The following is an 18365-nucleotide window of genomic DNA, read 5'->3' as shown; positions in this document are numbered from 1 at the left end:
CCCGGCTGGGTCAGTTGGCATTTCTGTGTGGAGTTTGCATGTTCTCTTCATGTTGGCGTGGGTTTCCTCCAGGTGCTCCGGTTTTCCCCACAGTCTAAACACATGCGCTATAGGGGAATTGAATAAGCTAAAATGGCCGTAGTTTATGTTTCTGTGAATGTGAGAGTGTATGGGTGTTTCCCAGTACTGGGTTGCGGCTGTGAGGGCATCCGCTGTGTTAAACATATGCCGGAATAGTTGGCGGTTCATTCTGCTGTGATCCCTGATTAATAATGGAATAAGCTGAATGAAAATGTATGAATTAATGTCTTACAGCAGCTTTCAGGCAGGCGCATGACATTGGTGCATACCTATTTGATATTGGACCAGCATCGATATCAAACATGAAAAATTGGTATTATGCCACCACTAACAGACACTATAGGTCTGTATACTAAATGTATAATGGGCTTGCCATACTCACAGCACACGAGTGATGCTCCGCTTTCCTCATGCTGTTTCCCTCACAAAGAAAACAGCGAGCAGGACTGCGCTTCTCCACAAGGCTCAGGATGTAAAGCGATGTGCACATGATCCGCACCCATTCACACTTCTCTCTGCAATGAATCCCTAGGCAGTGCTGTCGGATCGGACGTGGCGTTTGGATGCAGGAACATGAGGGCGAGAGACAGCAGGGCGCCGGCAGGTGAGTTCAGGACTGGGGGAAGAAAAACAAAAAAACTGTGTGGATCCATTTCTTTTGTTTGAAGGCGTCTTGAAGGACCTGCTGTGAAGGAAAGGGCACTTGCTGTAATTGAGGGTTTGTTTGGCTCTGCTGGATGTACATTGTGTATTCGCTCTTTTCTGGGGAAGTTGGTGATGCTTTGTTTTATTGTTATAGGCGGGATTGTTTGTGTTTGTAGAAGCAGACAGGAAAGATGAGGTGGAAAAATAAATAAAGAGGGAAAAAATAGTTAAAGATTAATTTGAAAGCTAAAACAACTGTTTTATTAAATAGCTTGCTAATAATAGAGAATGCATTCAGGAAAAACGGCAAAGAAAATTGGTTAAAATGAACTGTTATTATGAAACTAATGTAATATAATATAATTTAATATAATATAATATAATATAATATAATATAATATAATATAATATAATTCATTTTCTTTTCGGGTTTAGTCCCTTTATTATCTGGGGTCGCCTCAGTGGAATGAACCGCCAACTTATCCAGCATATGTTTTACGCAGCGGATGCCCTTCCAGCTGCAACCCATCTCTGGGAAACATCCATACACATTCATTCACACTCATACACTACTGACAATTTAGCTAACCCAATTCACCTGCACCGCATGTCTTTGGACTTTGGACTTTGGAAATCGGAGCACCTGGAGGAAACCCACGCGTACGTGGGGAGAACATGCAAACTCTACACAGAAACGCCAACCGACCCAGCCAAGGCTCGAACCAGCGACCTTCTTGCTGTGAGGCGACAGCAGTACCTACTGCACCACCGCATCGCCAGCCATATAATATAATATTCATTCATTCAATTTATTTTTGGCTTAATCAGGGGTCGCCACAGCGGAATGAACCACCAATTATTCCAGCATACGTTTTCCACAGCAGCCCCAAACACAAATCGAACAAACTCATTTAATTGTTTTTACAAATGTAAGTGGATTGAACATAAAACTATTAAGTTGTCCCAAAAGAAAACTTAAGAATTGTGTTGATTGTGTAATACAATATATTATTATATTATGTAATGTAATAAATATCATAATTAGCAAAAATGTAAATATTGTTTTCCATTTTTATGTGAAGCTGCTTTGACACAATCTACATTGTATAAGCGCTTTGTATACAAATAAAGGTGAATTGAATTGAATTGAATTAATAAAAAATAAGTAAATGACGATTCATTTTAAGACACTAAATTAAAAAAGCAATAAACAAATAAATGTGAAACAAATGAACTACATTTAATCAAATTTAATAAACAAAAAATACAACGAAAAATGAGCGCAAGTGCAATAAATATCTTTAAAAAAATAAACAATACGATAAATAAAAGTGAAAGAATGTGGTTAAAAACATAAATGTAAAAATAAACTAAAATTAAATAATAAAAAAGAAGAAATAGAATATAAAAATTATAAAAACAGTTGAATATGAATAAAATTAGGGGGGCAGCATGGTGGCACAGTGGGTAGCACAATTGCCTCACAGCAAGAAGGTTGCTGGTTTGAGTTCTGGCTGGGTCGGTTGGCATTTCTGTGTGGAGTTTGCATGTTCTTCCTGTGTTTGTGTGGGTTTCCTCCAGTTGCTCCGTTTTCCCTCAAAAGTCCAAAGACATGCGGTACAGGTGAATTGAATAAACTAAATTGGCTGTAGTGTATGAGTGTGAATGAGAGTGTATGGGTGTTTTCCAGTACTGGGTTGCAGCTGGAAGGACATCCGCTGTGTAAAGCATGGGTTGGATAAGTTGGCGGTTCATTCCGCTGTGGCGACCCCTGATGAATAAAGGGACTAAGTTGAAAAGAAAATGAATGAATGACTGAATAAAATTAGGGCATCACGGTGGCGCAGTGGGTAACACAACTGCCTCACAGCAAGAAGGTTGCTGGTTCAAGTCCTGGCTGTGTCAGTTGGCATTTCTGTGTGGAGTTTGCATGTTCTTCCCGTGTTGGCCTGGGTTTCCTCCTGGTGCTCCGGTTTCCTCCACAGCACAAACACATGCGCACAATTGAATAAACTAAATTGTTCGTAGTGGATGAGTGTGAATGAGTGTGTATGGGTGTTTTCCAGTGCTGGGTTGCAGCTACAAGGGCATCCGCTGTGTAAAACATATGCTAGATAAGTTTGCGATTCATTCCGCTGTGGTGACCCCTGATGAATAAAGGGACTAAGCTGAAGGAAGATGAATGAATGAATGAATGAATAACAACAATTGAAAAAATAAATGAATTTAAAATTAGATTCTATTGGAATTATAGAATTGTCTAATACTGAAAATGGAATGACCAATTTTTTTTGTAAAGCATTGATGCATTTATCTTTTATATGCCGGTGTTTGAATGTAAACATAAGTTGGTATTTTTTTAAATATTAGCAAAGTTTGTGAAATGAATGTGACCTAAGAGAAACCACAGGTCAAAGGTATTATTATTACAGCTAAGTGATTCTGAAGTTACACTATAAAATGTATTTTACTGAAGTATTTTCCATTTGATTGAAATTGTTACTTGATGTTTTCTTTGTTAAATTTCTTGAGAATTAAAAATAAATTGTACAAAACGTCCTGTTTTCATGCTCGCTCTGTTTTACACTCACAGTCAGACTGTGTGGAGAAATAATGCTACATTTTGCATAAATTCATCAGACGGGTGATTTTTATGGCTCAGTCCCTCAGGATCAAACCAATGACCTTGATGTTGCTGGCGCTGGGCTGTTCAGATATGAACTCAAGCGTGTGTTTTACATTTACATTTCATATTGTTGACTATTTTAAATGAACCAGAGGGTTTGAATTGATACATTTAGTTTGTAACTGCATTTAAATAGTGTGACAGAAAGAGTATTATTATTATTATTATTACATTTACTTGAGTGTTAAAATAACATATAATATATAATATTAATTTACATATAAGGCGGCACAGTGGCTCAGTGGTCCTGTATATATACAGTTGAAGTCAGAATTATTAGCCCCCCTGAATTATTAGCCCCCTATTCCCTATCACCCCCCCCCCCATTTCTGTTTAACGGAGAGAAGCTTTTTTTTCAGCACATTCCTAATCATAATAGTTTAATAACTCATCTCTAATAACTGATTAATTTGATCTTTGCCATGATGACAGTAAATAATATTTGACTGGATATTTTTCAAGACACTTCTATTCAGCTTAAAGAGGCATTTAAAGGCTTAACTGGGTTAATTAGGTTAACTAGGCAGGTTAGGGTAATTAGGCAAGTTATTGTATAATGATGGTTTGTTCTGTAGACTAATTTTGACCTTAAAATGGTTCATAAAAAATTTAAAACTGCTTTTATTCTAGCCTAAATAAAACAAATAAGACTTTCTCCAGAAGAAAAAATATTATCAGACATACTGTGAAAATTTCCTTGCTTTGTTAAACATAATTTGGGATATACTTAAAAAGAAAAAAATCAAAGGGGGGCTAATAATTCTGACTTCAACTGTGTCTATATATATATAAATATAGACATATTCCGTAAAACATCAAATCAGTTTTAAAAATTGAGCTAAAGGTCATTATTTACATAAAATTATGATTATAAATATGATTATAAACATAGTATATGATGTATACAATTATGACCCATAATTAATAATTATGAATTATGAGTCCATTTATTTATTTAATTATTACTTAACTGCAAAATGTAAACATCAATTCTCTATTACTTCACTTAATTCATGATATTTTTTTATAAAATAATAATTTTATTTAAAAAAACCTTTTAAAAATGTATTTATTTAGCTTTTTATAAGTTCATTTTTTAGTTTTATTTAATTAATAATGCTTTTATTTAAAAAATGTATTTATATATACATTTTTATTTATATTGTTTAGCATATTAATTCTTTTTCCAACTTGTGTTTTTCCAAAAGCCATTTTAAGGTCAAAATTATTAGCCCCCTTAGGCTATATATTTTTAGTCTACAGAACAAACCATCATCATAAAATAACTTGCCTAATTACCCTAACCTAGTCAAATATTATTTACTGTCATTATGACAAAGATAAAATAAATCAGTAATTAGAAATGAGTTATTAAAACTATGTTTAGAAATGTGCTGAAAAAATCTTCATTTAAACAGAAATTGGGAAAAAAATAAACAGGGGGTTAATAATTCTGACTTAAATTGTGTATGTATATATATATATATATATATATATATATATATATATATATATATATATATATATATATATATATATATAATTTTTTTACGTAACTAAATTGAGTATTAAAAATGTATAAAAAATTTAAAGAAAAAACTATTAATTATGTTTAGATATGTGTTGAAAAAATATTTAAACATCACTTGGGAAATATTTAAAAATATATAAATATTTGTGGGAAAACATATAGCATTTCCCTAAATTATCTTATTTGTCTTCAAAATGGATTTAATTGTCATTAAGCAGTGTTGGACGAACGTGAATTTGTTTCCATCGCAATTACAAAAATAGCTTTTCCTGTCATTCCAATCCACCATCCAGTGTGTTGAGCCTCACAGAATTAAAAAGGAAGAAAATGCATGCCCTCAGATTCCCCTCAGCCCAATTCCCCGCTTGAGAAGGAAGCAGCGGAGAGAAACGGCAGGTGATTTAATGCAGCTCAGAGAGTGTTCCAGAATCCATACCTCATCTAAGTCTCGGTCAGGACAGCAGGGGTTTGGAGAGGTCGTTTTAAGGTCGTGTTCTCCTTCATTTGCTGCTGTTGTTGTTGTTGTTGTTGTTGTTGTAGTGGCTGTAGGCCGAGCGCAGGCTGCTGTCAGCACTCATGATGATGATGAGGACGTCAGGACTGATTCTGGGTCAGCGTTTTATTCCCCTGAGCTGCAGCAGACCTCAGCGCTCTTCAAAAATTTACAAAGATTTGACTGCTTCGTCGAGTCAGGTACATGACGAGGAAAACAGAGTGCTGACAAAAGGGAAGAAAAGAGGACATGTCTAAACATGTACTAAACATGTGCATTTGGAGCTGTTCCATTGTAAATAAACAGTTAAGTGTGGTTTATTTATGAACTAATTTCGAGAGGATCACGTGCTTATGATCAACACGGCTGGCTCCTCATTAGCTCCGTAATCTGACCCATCAGATAATTACGGAAGCATTATAAATAACCAGAGTTTTTCACTCCAGTTATCTTCGTCTTGAAGCTTCCCCCTCCTTCCACCCCTACTTCCTCCCTCTTTTTTCCGATAGGGCGACACGGCTGCCCAGTGGCTAGCACTGTTGCCTCACAGCAAGAAGACCGCTGGTCCAACCTCCTATCAGGCTGGTTGGTGTTTCTGTGCGGAGTTTACATGTTCTCCCCGTGTTCGCGTGGGTTTCCCCCGGGTCCCCCGGTTTCCTCCCACCGTCCAAAAACATATACCATAGCAATAGATTAAACCAAATTATCACCGAAAACAACCCTAGTTTACACTTCTCACGCGGCGACAAGCAGGGGAGCTCTCGAGACCTACCTGAGCTCGAACTCCCCTCTCGCCCTAATAACGGGAGGGAGCCCCGAGCTCGAGGATATTACGAGCTCAGGGCTCTCTCCCGGGACAGCATGCCAAATACGCTTTATTGATTATCAGCTAAGTGTGAACTCTTGAAATGGTCAGTAATATGTTTTATTTATATTATTTACAAAAGAAAAAATATATTGTATACAAATAGTGTACATTAGCAGTAAATACATTCGCAAACAGTTCAGCTTATTAAAATTAAAAGCTATTATAATGAAATAGAATCAAGCTATCAAATCTCATTAGCCGTTTCTTCACTGTATAACTTACACATTCTGATTAAAGAGCAACCAATGAATCTCTTATTTAGATTTTTTTCATTTGATTACAATAAATAACAAGTTTAGTCACATTAAAAATGCACAGATCTAACGTTATAATGAAAGCTTTCGGTTGTTTTCCTGACTTTTTATGGTCATTTAGGATGAAATTAGTTGTGTTTGAAAAAAACCCCCCACCAAGATCGACATCTTTATATATTATTATTATTAATTATGTGTATGACTGTTTAAACACGCACCCAAAACCCAGACTTTCGCTCCGTTTTAAATCGTGTGTACAGAATTCGTTTGGGAAACAGTGTCTATTTATCACTATGGAGCGCGTCAGCTGACAGTCACGCACTTCTATATGACTGTTTTGAGGATTGCATATAAAGGGGAGACGGCACCTGTAATGAAAAGGAAAGGGAATCTCGCCGTTTTAATATTTATTTCAAAGTGTTTTCATGCCTTAACAAAGTGCACAGCAGACTCACATTTAAGAGCAAGGACAGCCCCTTGTGGTTCGGTATAGGGAGGCTCGGCTCTTTAATGTTTATTTGCCATCCTTCAGAGAAAGAATAAAATAGGGGAGAAATACGGGAAAATACCTTTACGGGATGGTAGCGAGACAGAAAAACGAGACGGTTAACAGGTATGATAAAGTGTGTGTGTTTTGTATGTGTTTGTCAGTGCCCAGGTTGGTGTTCCTCCAGCGGGACGGGGCAACGGGATGGGTGGAGCTCCAGTCGAGGACATGCAGGCGCTGTCAATCACGTCTCTCTCCGCCTCCGAGGTAGAGCAGCAGTTCGAGCTGATTGGTCCTCTGGGGAAAGGCACCTACGGCAAAGTCGACTTGGTAGTGCACCGGACGCAGGGTGAGTCAGTATGAAAATGAGGCTGTGTCATTCCCTACTTACTTCTTTCTAGTGGAATCAAGACAATATGCTGCTGATTGTCGCAAATATGATACTGATTTTACACAACAGTGATGCTGATTTTATACAATAGCTCAACAAAACAATAATTAATATTGAGTCGCTTGGTTTCTAATTGAATCATTGTTTTTTTTAAATCATTTGCGTAATTTATTTAATATTCAAACTGTAAAACTAAGTACACTAAAAATTGATTAGTAAATGCATTTTCTAACATGAAAAAGCCATGATCAAATCATTTATTACATTATTTATTTATATTTGTTAACATTAATGACAATAAAATAGTTCACTTTCAATTTGTTAACTTACTAACTAATGATGACAAGCACAACATTGATTTTAAGCGTGCATTAGTAAATGTTATGGTTAATAAACACGTCAAGTATTGTTCATTCTTGGTTCATGTTCGTAAAAATATTAACTAACAGTAATCAAATCTTACTGTATGTTGTTACAAGTGTTACAAAACATTCATTCATTAACACAGGCACTTGCTGCCACCTACTGGTAGATTTAGTCTCGTATTTGTTTTATCAATAGATACAGTTGATTTTCTTTTTTAAATATTTCCCAAATGATGTTTAACAGAGTAATGAAATTTTCACAGTATGTCTGATAATATTTTTTCTTCTGGAGAAAGTCTTATTTAATTTATTTCGGCTGATATAAAAGCAGTTTTTAATTTTTTTAAAAACATTTTAAGGTCAAAATTATTAGCTCCTTTAAGCTATATATTTTTTCGATAGACTACAGAACAAACCATCATTATACAATAGCTTACCTAATTACCCTAACCTGCCTAGTTAACCTAATTAACCTAGTTAAGCCTTTAAATGTCACTTTATAATAATTCTGACTTCAACTATATATATATATATATATATATATATTGTCAGTATTGCACACCCCTAATTCAAACACAGTACTCTTTATGCACCATATTTATTTCATATATTTATTTATTTCATATTTTTGCAGGTACTAAATTGGCTTTGAAGTACGTGAGCAAGAACAAGACAAAGCTGCGTAGTTTTCTGCGTGAATACAGTCTGAACGCAGCACTCGGCTGCAGCCCGTTTATCATCAAAGTCCTGAACGTTCTCTTTGAGACGGAGGACAGCTATGTGTTCGGCCAAGAGTATGCGCCTGCTGGAGACCTGTTCGACATCATCCCACCTCAGGTATTATTATTATTAACACTATAATATGACAGTATTTTCTTTGTAAATCACATTTTACAAATTACATCGCGTCATTTTGAAACCCAAAATGCATATAAAAACAACATGCAATAAAATGCAATAGAATGCATTTGGAAGAATGTAATTAAAGGTGCAGTGTGTAGGATTGACACCTAGTGGTTGAACTAGGTATTTCAGTCCAAATTCAAAACATTGGAGAGAGTTTTTTTCACCCGACCCACCACCTCTGATGACTCGACACACAGAGGTTGCCAGACTGATGACACAAACAGAAGCGAATTTGCCTGATGATCAAGCCCTACACTGTAAGCTCCTTAGCTAATGTTCACATTTGTAATATTAGTAATATTTCCTTATTTAAAAAATGTAAAAATTAAAGTGAGGATTTTTTACAGTTCTGAATCTTGGAAACTGCTATTTTAATTACCCTAACTTGCCTAATTAACCTAGTTAAGCCTTTAATGGCCCGTTTCCACTGTCAAAAGGCAAACCGAACCGGACTGTACTGTACCACTTTTTCGGCACCAAACACGAGAAAGGGTACCAAAAGGCGGAGCCACACGCGGAGCTGAATGCTATTGGTTTACAGAGACACGTCATTCGCTTACGCAACAAGCCACAATGAAAACAAAAAACCTGCCATGTTTAAAATACACAGAGAGATTACAGCGGAATTATATATGCATATAAAAACGAGCCATGGTCGACCTGGGCTCAAACAAACCTTGTCGTCGTCTTAATGAACAGCCACAAAGCCATGGAGTAGAGCAGAATCTACCCTGTGCCTCGTAGTTTTTTACGAGGCAGTCTGAAGCGCAAGCAGTTTCGATTTTTTCCTTACGTTCGCTGCGCGTCTATATCTAAAATAACAAACTTCTTGAGCTGAAGATAATAACCTGCGCTTGATTATTGACGTGCTTTTGAAACCCGATCCTGTCAGACACTGACAAACACGAGAGTGAAGCGCTAAAAAACAAAGCAGAAGCCGGGAAAAGAGGAGCACATTATTTTCAGCAAATATTAACAAATCGCCATGTTTAACTATTATTATTATCACCTTTTGGACTAATATGAACCGGGAATGATGGAATTATTGTCTAACAGAGGCTACATGTGCTGCTGAAGATTACAGACACAGATGAGAGGTTTTCACTGACTGTGGGCTATATTTTGTGTTGTTTTTGAACCTAAATAAGGACTAAATGTCTGCTGTGTGTAGTTCTTCTGTAGTTGGTAACATATCGGAGACAATAAGGGGCTGTATGTGTTTATATATGTTCATTTATTTAGTTATTTAATATAATTACAGACGTTACAGTAGGCTGTTTCGCACTGTCATTGATCTGCAGTTATAATCAACTCATGTTCATAGAAGTCAGTAATGAACATTTCTACACAAGTATTTATGTGTGGAAAGCCTGTTTTGTGAGAAGTGCTTTTCATATGATATGTGAGCGACCTGTACAGCTTTATTGTAAACATTTCCTCGAGCAAGAATGACGTCGACTGAAACTTTCTGTCATACACCACGCCCACCAAAAGTAGTGGAAACGCAAGCCTGATAAAGGTGACCCGTACCAACCCGAACCGTACCGTACCAGTCAGTGGAAACAAGCCATAAAAATCACTATATATCTATTGAATTATTATGTACTGTCATCATGCAAAGATAAAAGAAATCAGTTATTAGAAATGAGTTATTAAAACTATTATGTTTAGAAATGTGTTAAAGAAATCTTCTTTCCGTTAAACAGAAATTGGGGAAAAATATTCAGGGGGCTAATAATTCTGACTTTAACTGTACATACTCATCATCTGTCTCTGTCTTCAGGCCGGTCTGCCGGAGGAGATGGTGAAGCGCTGTGTTCAGCAGCTGGGTTTGGCTCTGGACTTCATGCACAGCAAGAGTCTCGTCCATCGTGATGTGAAGCCAGAAAACGTTCTGCTTTTCGACCGCGAGTGCCGGCGTGTGAAATTAGCGGATTTAGGCATGACACGGCGGTCGGGCAGCCGAATCAAGCGGATCAGCGGCACAATACCGTACACGGCCGCCGAAGTGTGTCAGGCCTCAGTCTCTGAGGGGATCATCGTGGCCACGACGCAGGATGTGTGGGCTTTTGGGGTTCTGCTTTTCTGCATGCTGACCGGGAACTTTCCATGGGAGGCAGCGTTGCCGAATGATGCATTTTTTGCAGAGTTTCAACGATGGCAGCGGGGGGCGTTTCCTCCTGGCGCCGTTCCCTCCCAATGGCGGCGCTTTTCTGACGATGCACTACGTATGTTTGGTCGACTGTTGGCGCTGGAGCCAGAGCGGAGGTGTGGCGTTAAAGAGGTTTTCTACTTCCTGAAATACGACCTGCTCAATCATCACCGCCGAAGAGCTTCCTGTAGAATGTCTAGGGGAGGAGCCACACATTGTTCCGCCCACAGACACGCAGACCCCTCCCCTCCATCAGGCACTTCCTGTTTACGCCCCACCCCCCTGAAACGTAGCATCCTATCCGAACCGCACTCTTCTAGAGAGGAATCCTCCAAAAGCCCGTCGCCAAACCGCCAAGACAAGAGCAAAGTGATGATGACCACTCCTATTGAGATCTGCGTATGAAGCCAAAACCGGGTCTTAAAGTGTATGACAATTCTTGGGATGACAGCATTAAAGGTAGCAATATAATTACAGAAGTACTACTGGAAAACGTGTGCACAAGAAGGACAACATTGTGGGTGTTTTGATGAAGAAGAGGCGTAAATGTAGACTGTTAAGAAGTAGACTTTGAAACCTTATAGTACAAGAAGATCACAGTAACACCTTCGGTAGGTCACGCTAGCTCTAGACACTGGTAGATTCACCGGTAAATGTGTATTCAATGAAATAGTTTTCATTTTGAAGGAATAGTTCACTCTGAAATGAGAAAGAAGGAGCATTTACCTCTCATGTCATTCCAAAGCTGTATGACTTTCTTTCTTGTGCGGAAATAAATTGAAGGAATACTTTACAATGCTCCGTAATGTAGCTGTCAGGATCCTGAAATGACATAAAGCACAATATTCAGAGCCATCTAAAGCCACACACTGCTTTTCGTACTTAGTTTTTGACTTATTTTTAGTCTAAAAATCTAAACATTCATAAATCAGGAAACATATATATATATACACAGTTGAAGTCAGAATTACTAGACCCACTGTTTATTTTTTCCCCTAATTTCCGTTTAACAGAGAGCACAGTTTTTCAACACATTTCTAATCATAATAGTTTTAATAACTGATTTATTTTATCTTTGTCATGATGACAGTAAATAATATTTGACTAGATATTCTTCAAGACACTTCTATACAACTTAAAGTGACATTTAAAGGCTTAACTAGGTTAATTAGGCAGGGCTAATAATTTTGACATTAAAATGGCTTTAAAAAATTTTTAAACTGCTTTTATTCTAGCAAAAATAAAACAGAAAAGATTTTCTCCAGAAGAAAAAATATTATCAGACATACTGTGAAAATTTCATTGCTCTGTTAAACATTATTTGGGAAATATTTCAAAAAGAAAAATAAATCAAAGGGGGCTAATAATTCTGACTTCAACTGTCTATATATATATATATATAAATTGTTTTTTAATAATAAGTGAAGTTTATTTATAAATTAATTTCGAGTGTTAATGATTTACAACAGCCGGTCTCGCATTATCTAATCATGATTCCCCATTCATATGATTCCTTAGTTACTATAAATAACAACAGTCTTCATTCCACATTTATCTTCATCTGGAAGAACCCCCCCCCCCTTCCTCCTCCTCCTCCTTTTTTTCCTCATACATTGGGCGGCACGGCGGCCCAGTGGTTAGGACTATTAGCTTCACAGCAAGAACTCTGCCAGTCCAGGTTCTCGGCGGGCCGGTGGGTGTTTCTGTGCGGACTTTGTATGTTCTCCCGGTGTCCGCGTGGGTTTCCCCCGGGTTCCTCCCACCACCCAAAGACATGCATCACACGTAACAGACTTAGCAAAACAGGCACTTTGGCCTAATCTCAATTGTTCCCCTTAGCCCTTCCCCTTCTCCCTACCCCTCGTTTTGCGTGTTTCCGTGAAGGGGTGGGGGTGTCCCAATTCTCTTCAGCTTGAAGGCGTAGGGCTAAGGGGAAGGGGTAGATAGCCCTTCGAACTGAGATTTTTCAGGACCACACTTGAAACCAAGGGGTAAGAAAATTTCCCAGAATACACCAGCCACAAAGGCAATATAGCTGCACCCGGAAGTAAAGAGATCCACAAATTAGTATTTTTTGTATACCCTGTCAGAAAAGTCTAGCTGGGAATTTTTCCCAAACTCAAAGACATATTTCTTTTTGCATTTTCAGCTCAAATTTGTAACTGTTCGTCAAGGAAAGTTGATCCAAAGTATAAGTTACTGACCAAAAACAATATTCATACTATAGTTATGCTATATATATTTCTCAATGACATGGATATTATTTCGAATTATTTTGATAAAACCTATAAAACATTCATTCATTTTTTCAGCTTAGTCCCTTTATTAATCCGGGGTCGCCACATTGGAATGAACTACCAACTTATCCAGCATATGTTTTAGCAGCGGATGCCCTTCCAGCCTATAACCCATCACTAGGAAACACCCATACACTCTCATTCACACTCATACACTACGGACAATTTAGCTTACCCAATTCACCTATACCACGTGTCTTTGGACTTGTGAGGGAAACCGAAGCGCCCCACGTGAACACAGGCAGAACATGCAAACTCCACACAGAAATGCCAACTGACACAGCCGAGGCTCGAACCAGCGACCCTCTTGCTGTGAGGAGATCGTGCTACCCACTGAGCCACCGTGACACCCCATCTATAAAACATTTAAAACATAAAACACACACAACTCCTAAATAGTCCATGGTAGTTATCTAAAGTTCTTGCTGTCTAAGGACACCTTTATTGATTAACATCTTTTTCAGAAACCTCCCAAACTGAGACATATTTCTTTAGTCATTTTCAGCTTAAATTTTGAACTGTTCGTCAAGGAAAGTTGATCACCGTGTGGCTTTACAAGACTTAGAATATTGTGTTTAAGTTATGGGACACTTTTAAGCTGCTTTTTGTCTGTCTTGGAGACTTTATTATTAAATTATTATAATTTTGTTACTATTTTGAATTATTGTTTTATGTTTTCTGATTTTAATTTTAGTTAAATGTTTTGAGTGATGAGTGTTTATTCTATATAATATAAATATAATGTGTGTATGTTTTAAGAATTTTTATACTTTTTATGTATTTATGTTAATGTTTTTTTAACCCTGTGTTAAGTTTATTTAATGAATCAGTCATCTGGGAATGGCATGATAAATAGTGTGAAGGATATTGGGTGAACTAAACCTTAAATGAAACTTGGCATCTAGGGCTACACAATTCATTAAAATAAATATAAAATAGTCACATTGCTTAATGCAATTCAAATTAAATCCAACAGTATACACCTTAAACACTTATACACCTGACAAAAGTCTTGTCGTCAATCCCAGTTGTGAAAGCAACAAATAATAACTTGACTTTTAATAACTAGTTGATTATTTGGAAAAGTGGCAGAAGGTGGATTTTTCCCATGAATGATCTGTTGAACTGCATCCCGATCATCACAAATACTGCAGAAGACCTACTGGAACCAGCATGGAGACAAGTTTCTCACAAAAATCAGTCAAGTTTGGTGAAGGAAAACTCATGGTTTGGGGTTACATTCAGTATGGGGGCGTGCGAGAGATCTGCAGAGTGGATGGCAACATCAAGAGCCTGAGGTGTTAAGACATTTGTGCTGCCCATTACATTACAAACCACAGGAGAGGGCGAATTCTGCAGCAGGATAGCGCTCCTTCTCATACTTCAGCCTCCACATCAAGGTTCATAGTAGGTCAAGGTGCTCCAGGATTGGCCAGCCCAGTCACCAGACATGAATATTATTGAGCATGTCTGGGGTAAGATGAAGGAGAAGGCATTTAGGATGAATCCAAAAAATCTTGATGAACTCTGGGAGTCCTGCAAGAACGCTTTCTTTGCCATTCCAGATGACTTTATTAATAAGTGATTTGAGTCATTGCAGAGATGTATGGATGCAGTCCTCCAAGCTCATGATGGAGTCAGACACAATATTCATTCTGTTTCCACTGCACCATGACTTTATATTCTATACTGGACATTATTTCTGTGACAAGACTTTTGTCTTAGTAAAGTCAAACCGTACTGTCCTAATTAAAGAATTAAAAATGAAGGCATGATCATATTTTATTTTGGTCAAATAAGCGTAATCTAGAGGCCTTTGCCTTTCATATAAGCCACTTCTGATACCAAATGATCAACTAGAAGTCAAGTTATTATTTGTTGTTCCTAAAACTTCGATAGGCGACAAGACTTTTGTCAGGTACTGTATTTATTTAACAATCAAATAATACTTAAATTTATGATTTTACTGCCACATCGGTATACAACCAAGTTTTCATCTAATTTATCCATATCTACAAATTGCACATCAAACCCCTCAAAAAACGATTGCAATATTTTGTAAAAAACAAAAATATAATCCGATTTTTAACCTAATATGTGCAGCCCTAGTAGCTTCAATGTGTTTATCACTTAACATTTATCTAAAGTCATTCCTTTTCGGAGGCTCACATCATGAATCCAGCCTATATATGACACAATCGCACAATGTGCACCAATAGAAGAGTAAGATATATTTTATACTGGATTTGTTTTTTAGTTTTAGTAGCCAAACCGGATGCCACGACGACCTGGAGACAATCTGGATGAACATCCCGAGAGATTTGAATCAATCTTCAAACCGTTTTTGAAGAGTCTCCATAGATCACAGGGATTTTATTACATCTCTTTGTATTTGATGTGTTATTCAAACACCTTTCTAGGAGATCTTTGAAGAAGCTGGAGGTTTTTGTTTTTAGAGATCTGAACACGAGACCAATCTTCTGTTTCCTCGTAAAACGGATCAATTGTAAACCGAGCCTCCGGAGGTTAATGAAAACAAAAAAAAAGCAAGAACATCTGCTCCCTGGGACATTGTGACTGTTTCGTCAGGTAGTGCTAATTTGTAGCTCCTTTTGTATCTGAGAACAAACAATCGTTGAACTAACTTCCACACAGACTGTTTTTAGTCTTAAATTAAAGTGTATGTTTACATAGGACGCATTAGATATCGATTTAGGTGGTACATAGAGCAGTTAACGTCGTAATATTTGAAGTACTTGTGTTGCAAAAGAGCACATTCAAAATAACTCAAGGACACGTGGAAAAAAATGATAAAAATAATAATGGTTTAATGCTGATGCATTTGTTCTTTCTATAGGACTGTTTCATGGTAAATGTTCAAATGACTTTAGTTTATCCACTTATGATAGTTGGTGTTTTTAATTTGTGAAATTAAAAGGGTAAATATATATCATATTAAATGTTATTTAGCTGCTGTAAGGATTGTGATACAGTCGTAGATTGTTCTGAATGATAAACAGCTAATTAAACAGATTTAATGCACATGGAATGGACAGTCTGTTTTGTCATTTGTCATGTGATCACCCACTTTTTAAAATTACACTTACCACAACTTAAAGTAATTACACCACACTGAAAAAACTATTCAGAAAACACAAAAATTGTGTGAAATGTGTCTGATGTTGTTTCAGTGAGGTACATGTTTAGTCTTACAGTGAAGTAATTGAAATATTCACATATGGTAATGTACATAAGTATGATGATCCAGCATGGTAATGTAAACATTTACTGTGTTACAGTGAATTAATGTAAATGTTTACACTGTTACAGTGAGAAAATGTAAACATTTACAGTGATACAGTGATGTAAGGTAAGTATTTTCAGTGTTACAATTGAGGTAGTTTAAATATTTACATGCTACAGCCTTGTAATATAAATAATTATGGTGTTGCTGTTAATAATGTAAATATTTATAGTGTTACTGAATGTAAATATTTACAGTGTTACGGAGTAATGTAAATGTTTAGTGTTACTTAATGTAAATAGTTACAGTGTTATGGTAAGTAATGTAAATATTTACAATGTCACTAGGTATTGTAAATGTTTACAGTGTTACTGTAAGTAATGTAAAGGTTTACAGTGTTACTGAGTAATGTAAATGTTTACAGTGTTACTGAGCAATGTAAATATTTACAGTTTTACAGTGAGTAGTGTAAATATTTACAGTGTTACTGTGAGTAGTGTAAATATTTACAGTGTTACTGAGTAATGTAAATATTTACAGTGTTACTGAGTACTGTAAATGTTTCCAGTGTTACTGTGATTAATGTAAATATTTACAGTGTTACTGAGTAGTGTAAATATTTACAGTGTTACTGTGAGTAATATAAATGTTTACAGTGTCACTGAGCAATGTAAATATTTACAGTTTTACAGTGAGTAGTGTAAATATTTACAATGTTACTGAGTAATGTAAATATTTACAGTGTTACAGTGAGTAATGTAATGTAAATGTTTACAGTGTTACTGTGATTAATGTAAATATTTACAGTGTTACTGAGTAATGTAAATATTTACAGTGTTACAGTGAGTAGTGTAAATATTTACAGTGTTACTAAGTAATGTAAATATTTACAGTGTTACTGTGAGTAATATAAATGTTTACAGTGTTACTGAGCAATGTAAACATTTACAGTGTTACAGTGAGTAGTGTAAATATTTACAGTGTTACTGAGTAATGTAAATATTTACAGTGTTTCTGAGTAATGTAAATGTTTACAGTGTTACTGTGATCAATGTAAATATTTACAGTGGGTAATGTAAATATTTACAGTATTACTGAGTAATGTAAATATTTACAGTGTTTCTGAGTAATGTAAATGTTTACAGTGTTACTGTAATTAATGTAAATATTTACAGTGTTACTGAGTAATGTAAATATTTGCAGTGTTACTGAGTAATGTAAATATTTACAGTGTTACTGAGTAATGTAAATATTTGCAGTGTTACTGAGTAATGTTAATATTTACAGTGTTACTGAGTAATGTAAATATTTACAGTTTTAATGACTAAAGTAAATATTTACAGTGTTACTGTGGGTAATGTAAATATTTACAGTGTTAATGCGTAAAGTAAATATTTACAGTGTTACAGTGAGTAGTGTAAATATTTACAGTGATACTGAGTAGTGTATATATTTACAGTGTTACAGTGAGTAGTGTAAACATTTACAGTGTCAATGAGTAAAGTAAATATTTACAGTGTTACAGTGAGTAGTGTAAATATTTACAGTGTTACTGAGTAATGTAAATATTTGCAGTGTTACTGAGTAATGTAAATATTTACAGTTTTAATGAGTGATGTAAATATTTACAGTGTTACCGTGAGTAGTGTAAATATTTACAGTGTTACTGAGTAGTGTAAATATTTACAGTGTTACTGTGAGTAATGTAAATATTTACAGTGTTACTGAGTAATGTAAATATTTACAGTGTTACAGTGAGTAGTGTAAATATTTACAGTGTTACTGAGTAATGTAAATGTTTACAGTGTTACTGAGTAATGTAAATATTTACAGTGTTACAGTGAGTAATGTAAATATTTACAGTGTTACTGAGTAATGTAAATATTTACAGTGTTACTGTGAGTAATGTAAAGGTTTACAGTGTTACTGTGAGTAATGTAAATATTTACAGTGTTACTGAGTAAT

The 18365-nt window shown here is 36.0% G+C and overlaps 1 protein-coding gene across 1 annotated transcript; it reads left to right on the top strand.

Moving 5' to 3' along the window:
- Positions 1 to 522: 522 nt before the first annotated feature.
- sbk1 (SH3 domain binding kinase 1) lies at positions 523 to 11803 on the top strand. Its single transcript, XM_056450854.1, has 4 exons — positions 523 to 685; positions 7210 to 7394; positions 8436 to 8638; positions 10491 to 11803. The coding sequence occupies exons 1-4, from the start codon at positions 645 to 647 to the stop codon at positions 11262 to 11264; spliced, it is 1203 nt and encodes a 400-aa protein (XP_056306829.1). The 5' UTR covers positions 523 to 644; the 3' UTR covers positions 11265 to 11803.
- Positions 11804 to 18365: the final 6562 nt, after the last annotated feature.

This window comes from Danio aesculapii, chromosome 24, assembly GCF_903798145.1.
Source record: "Danio aesculapii chromosome 24, fDanAes4.1, whole genome shotgun sequence".
NCBI classification, from domain to species: domain Eukaryota; kingdom Metazoa; phylum Chordata; class Actinopteri; order Cypriniformes; family Danionidae; genus Danio; species Danio aesculapii.
Note: the sequence above shows the minus strand (reverse complement) of the source record. Positions and strands in the feature narration are given on the sequence as shown.

What these genes read in the sequence shown, in the direction of transcription:
- sbk1 (XM_056450854.1), top strand. Translation starts at nt 645, where the DNA reads ATGCAGGAACATGAGGGCGAGAGACAGCAGGGCGCCGGCAG. An exon ending in AGACAGCAGGGCGCCGGCAG is followed by an intron (nt 686 to 7,209) that starts GTGAGTTCAGGA and finishes TGTGTTTGTCAG; the next exon opens with TGCCCAGGTTGGTGTTCCTC. An exon ending in GGTAGTGCACCGGACGCAGG is followed by an intron (nt 7,395 to 8,435) that starts GTGAGTCAGTAT and finishes ATATTTTTGCAG; the next exon opens with GTACTAAATTGGCTTTGAAG.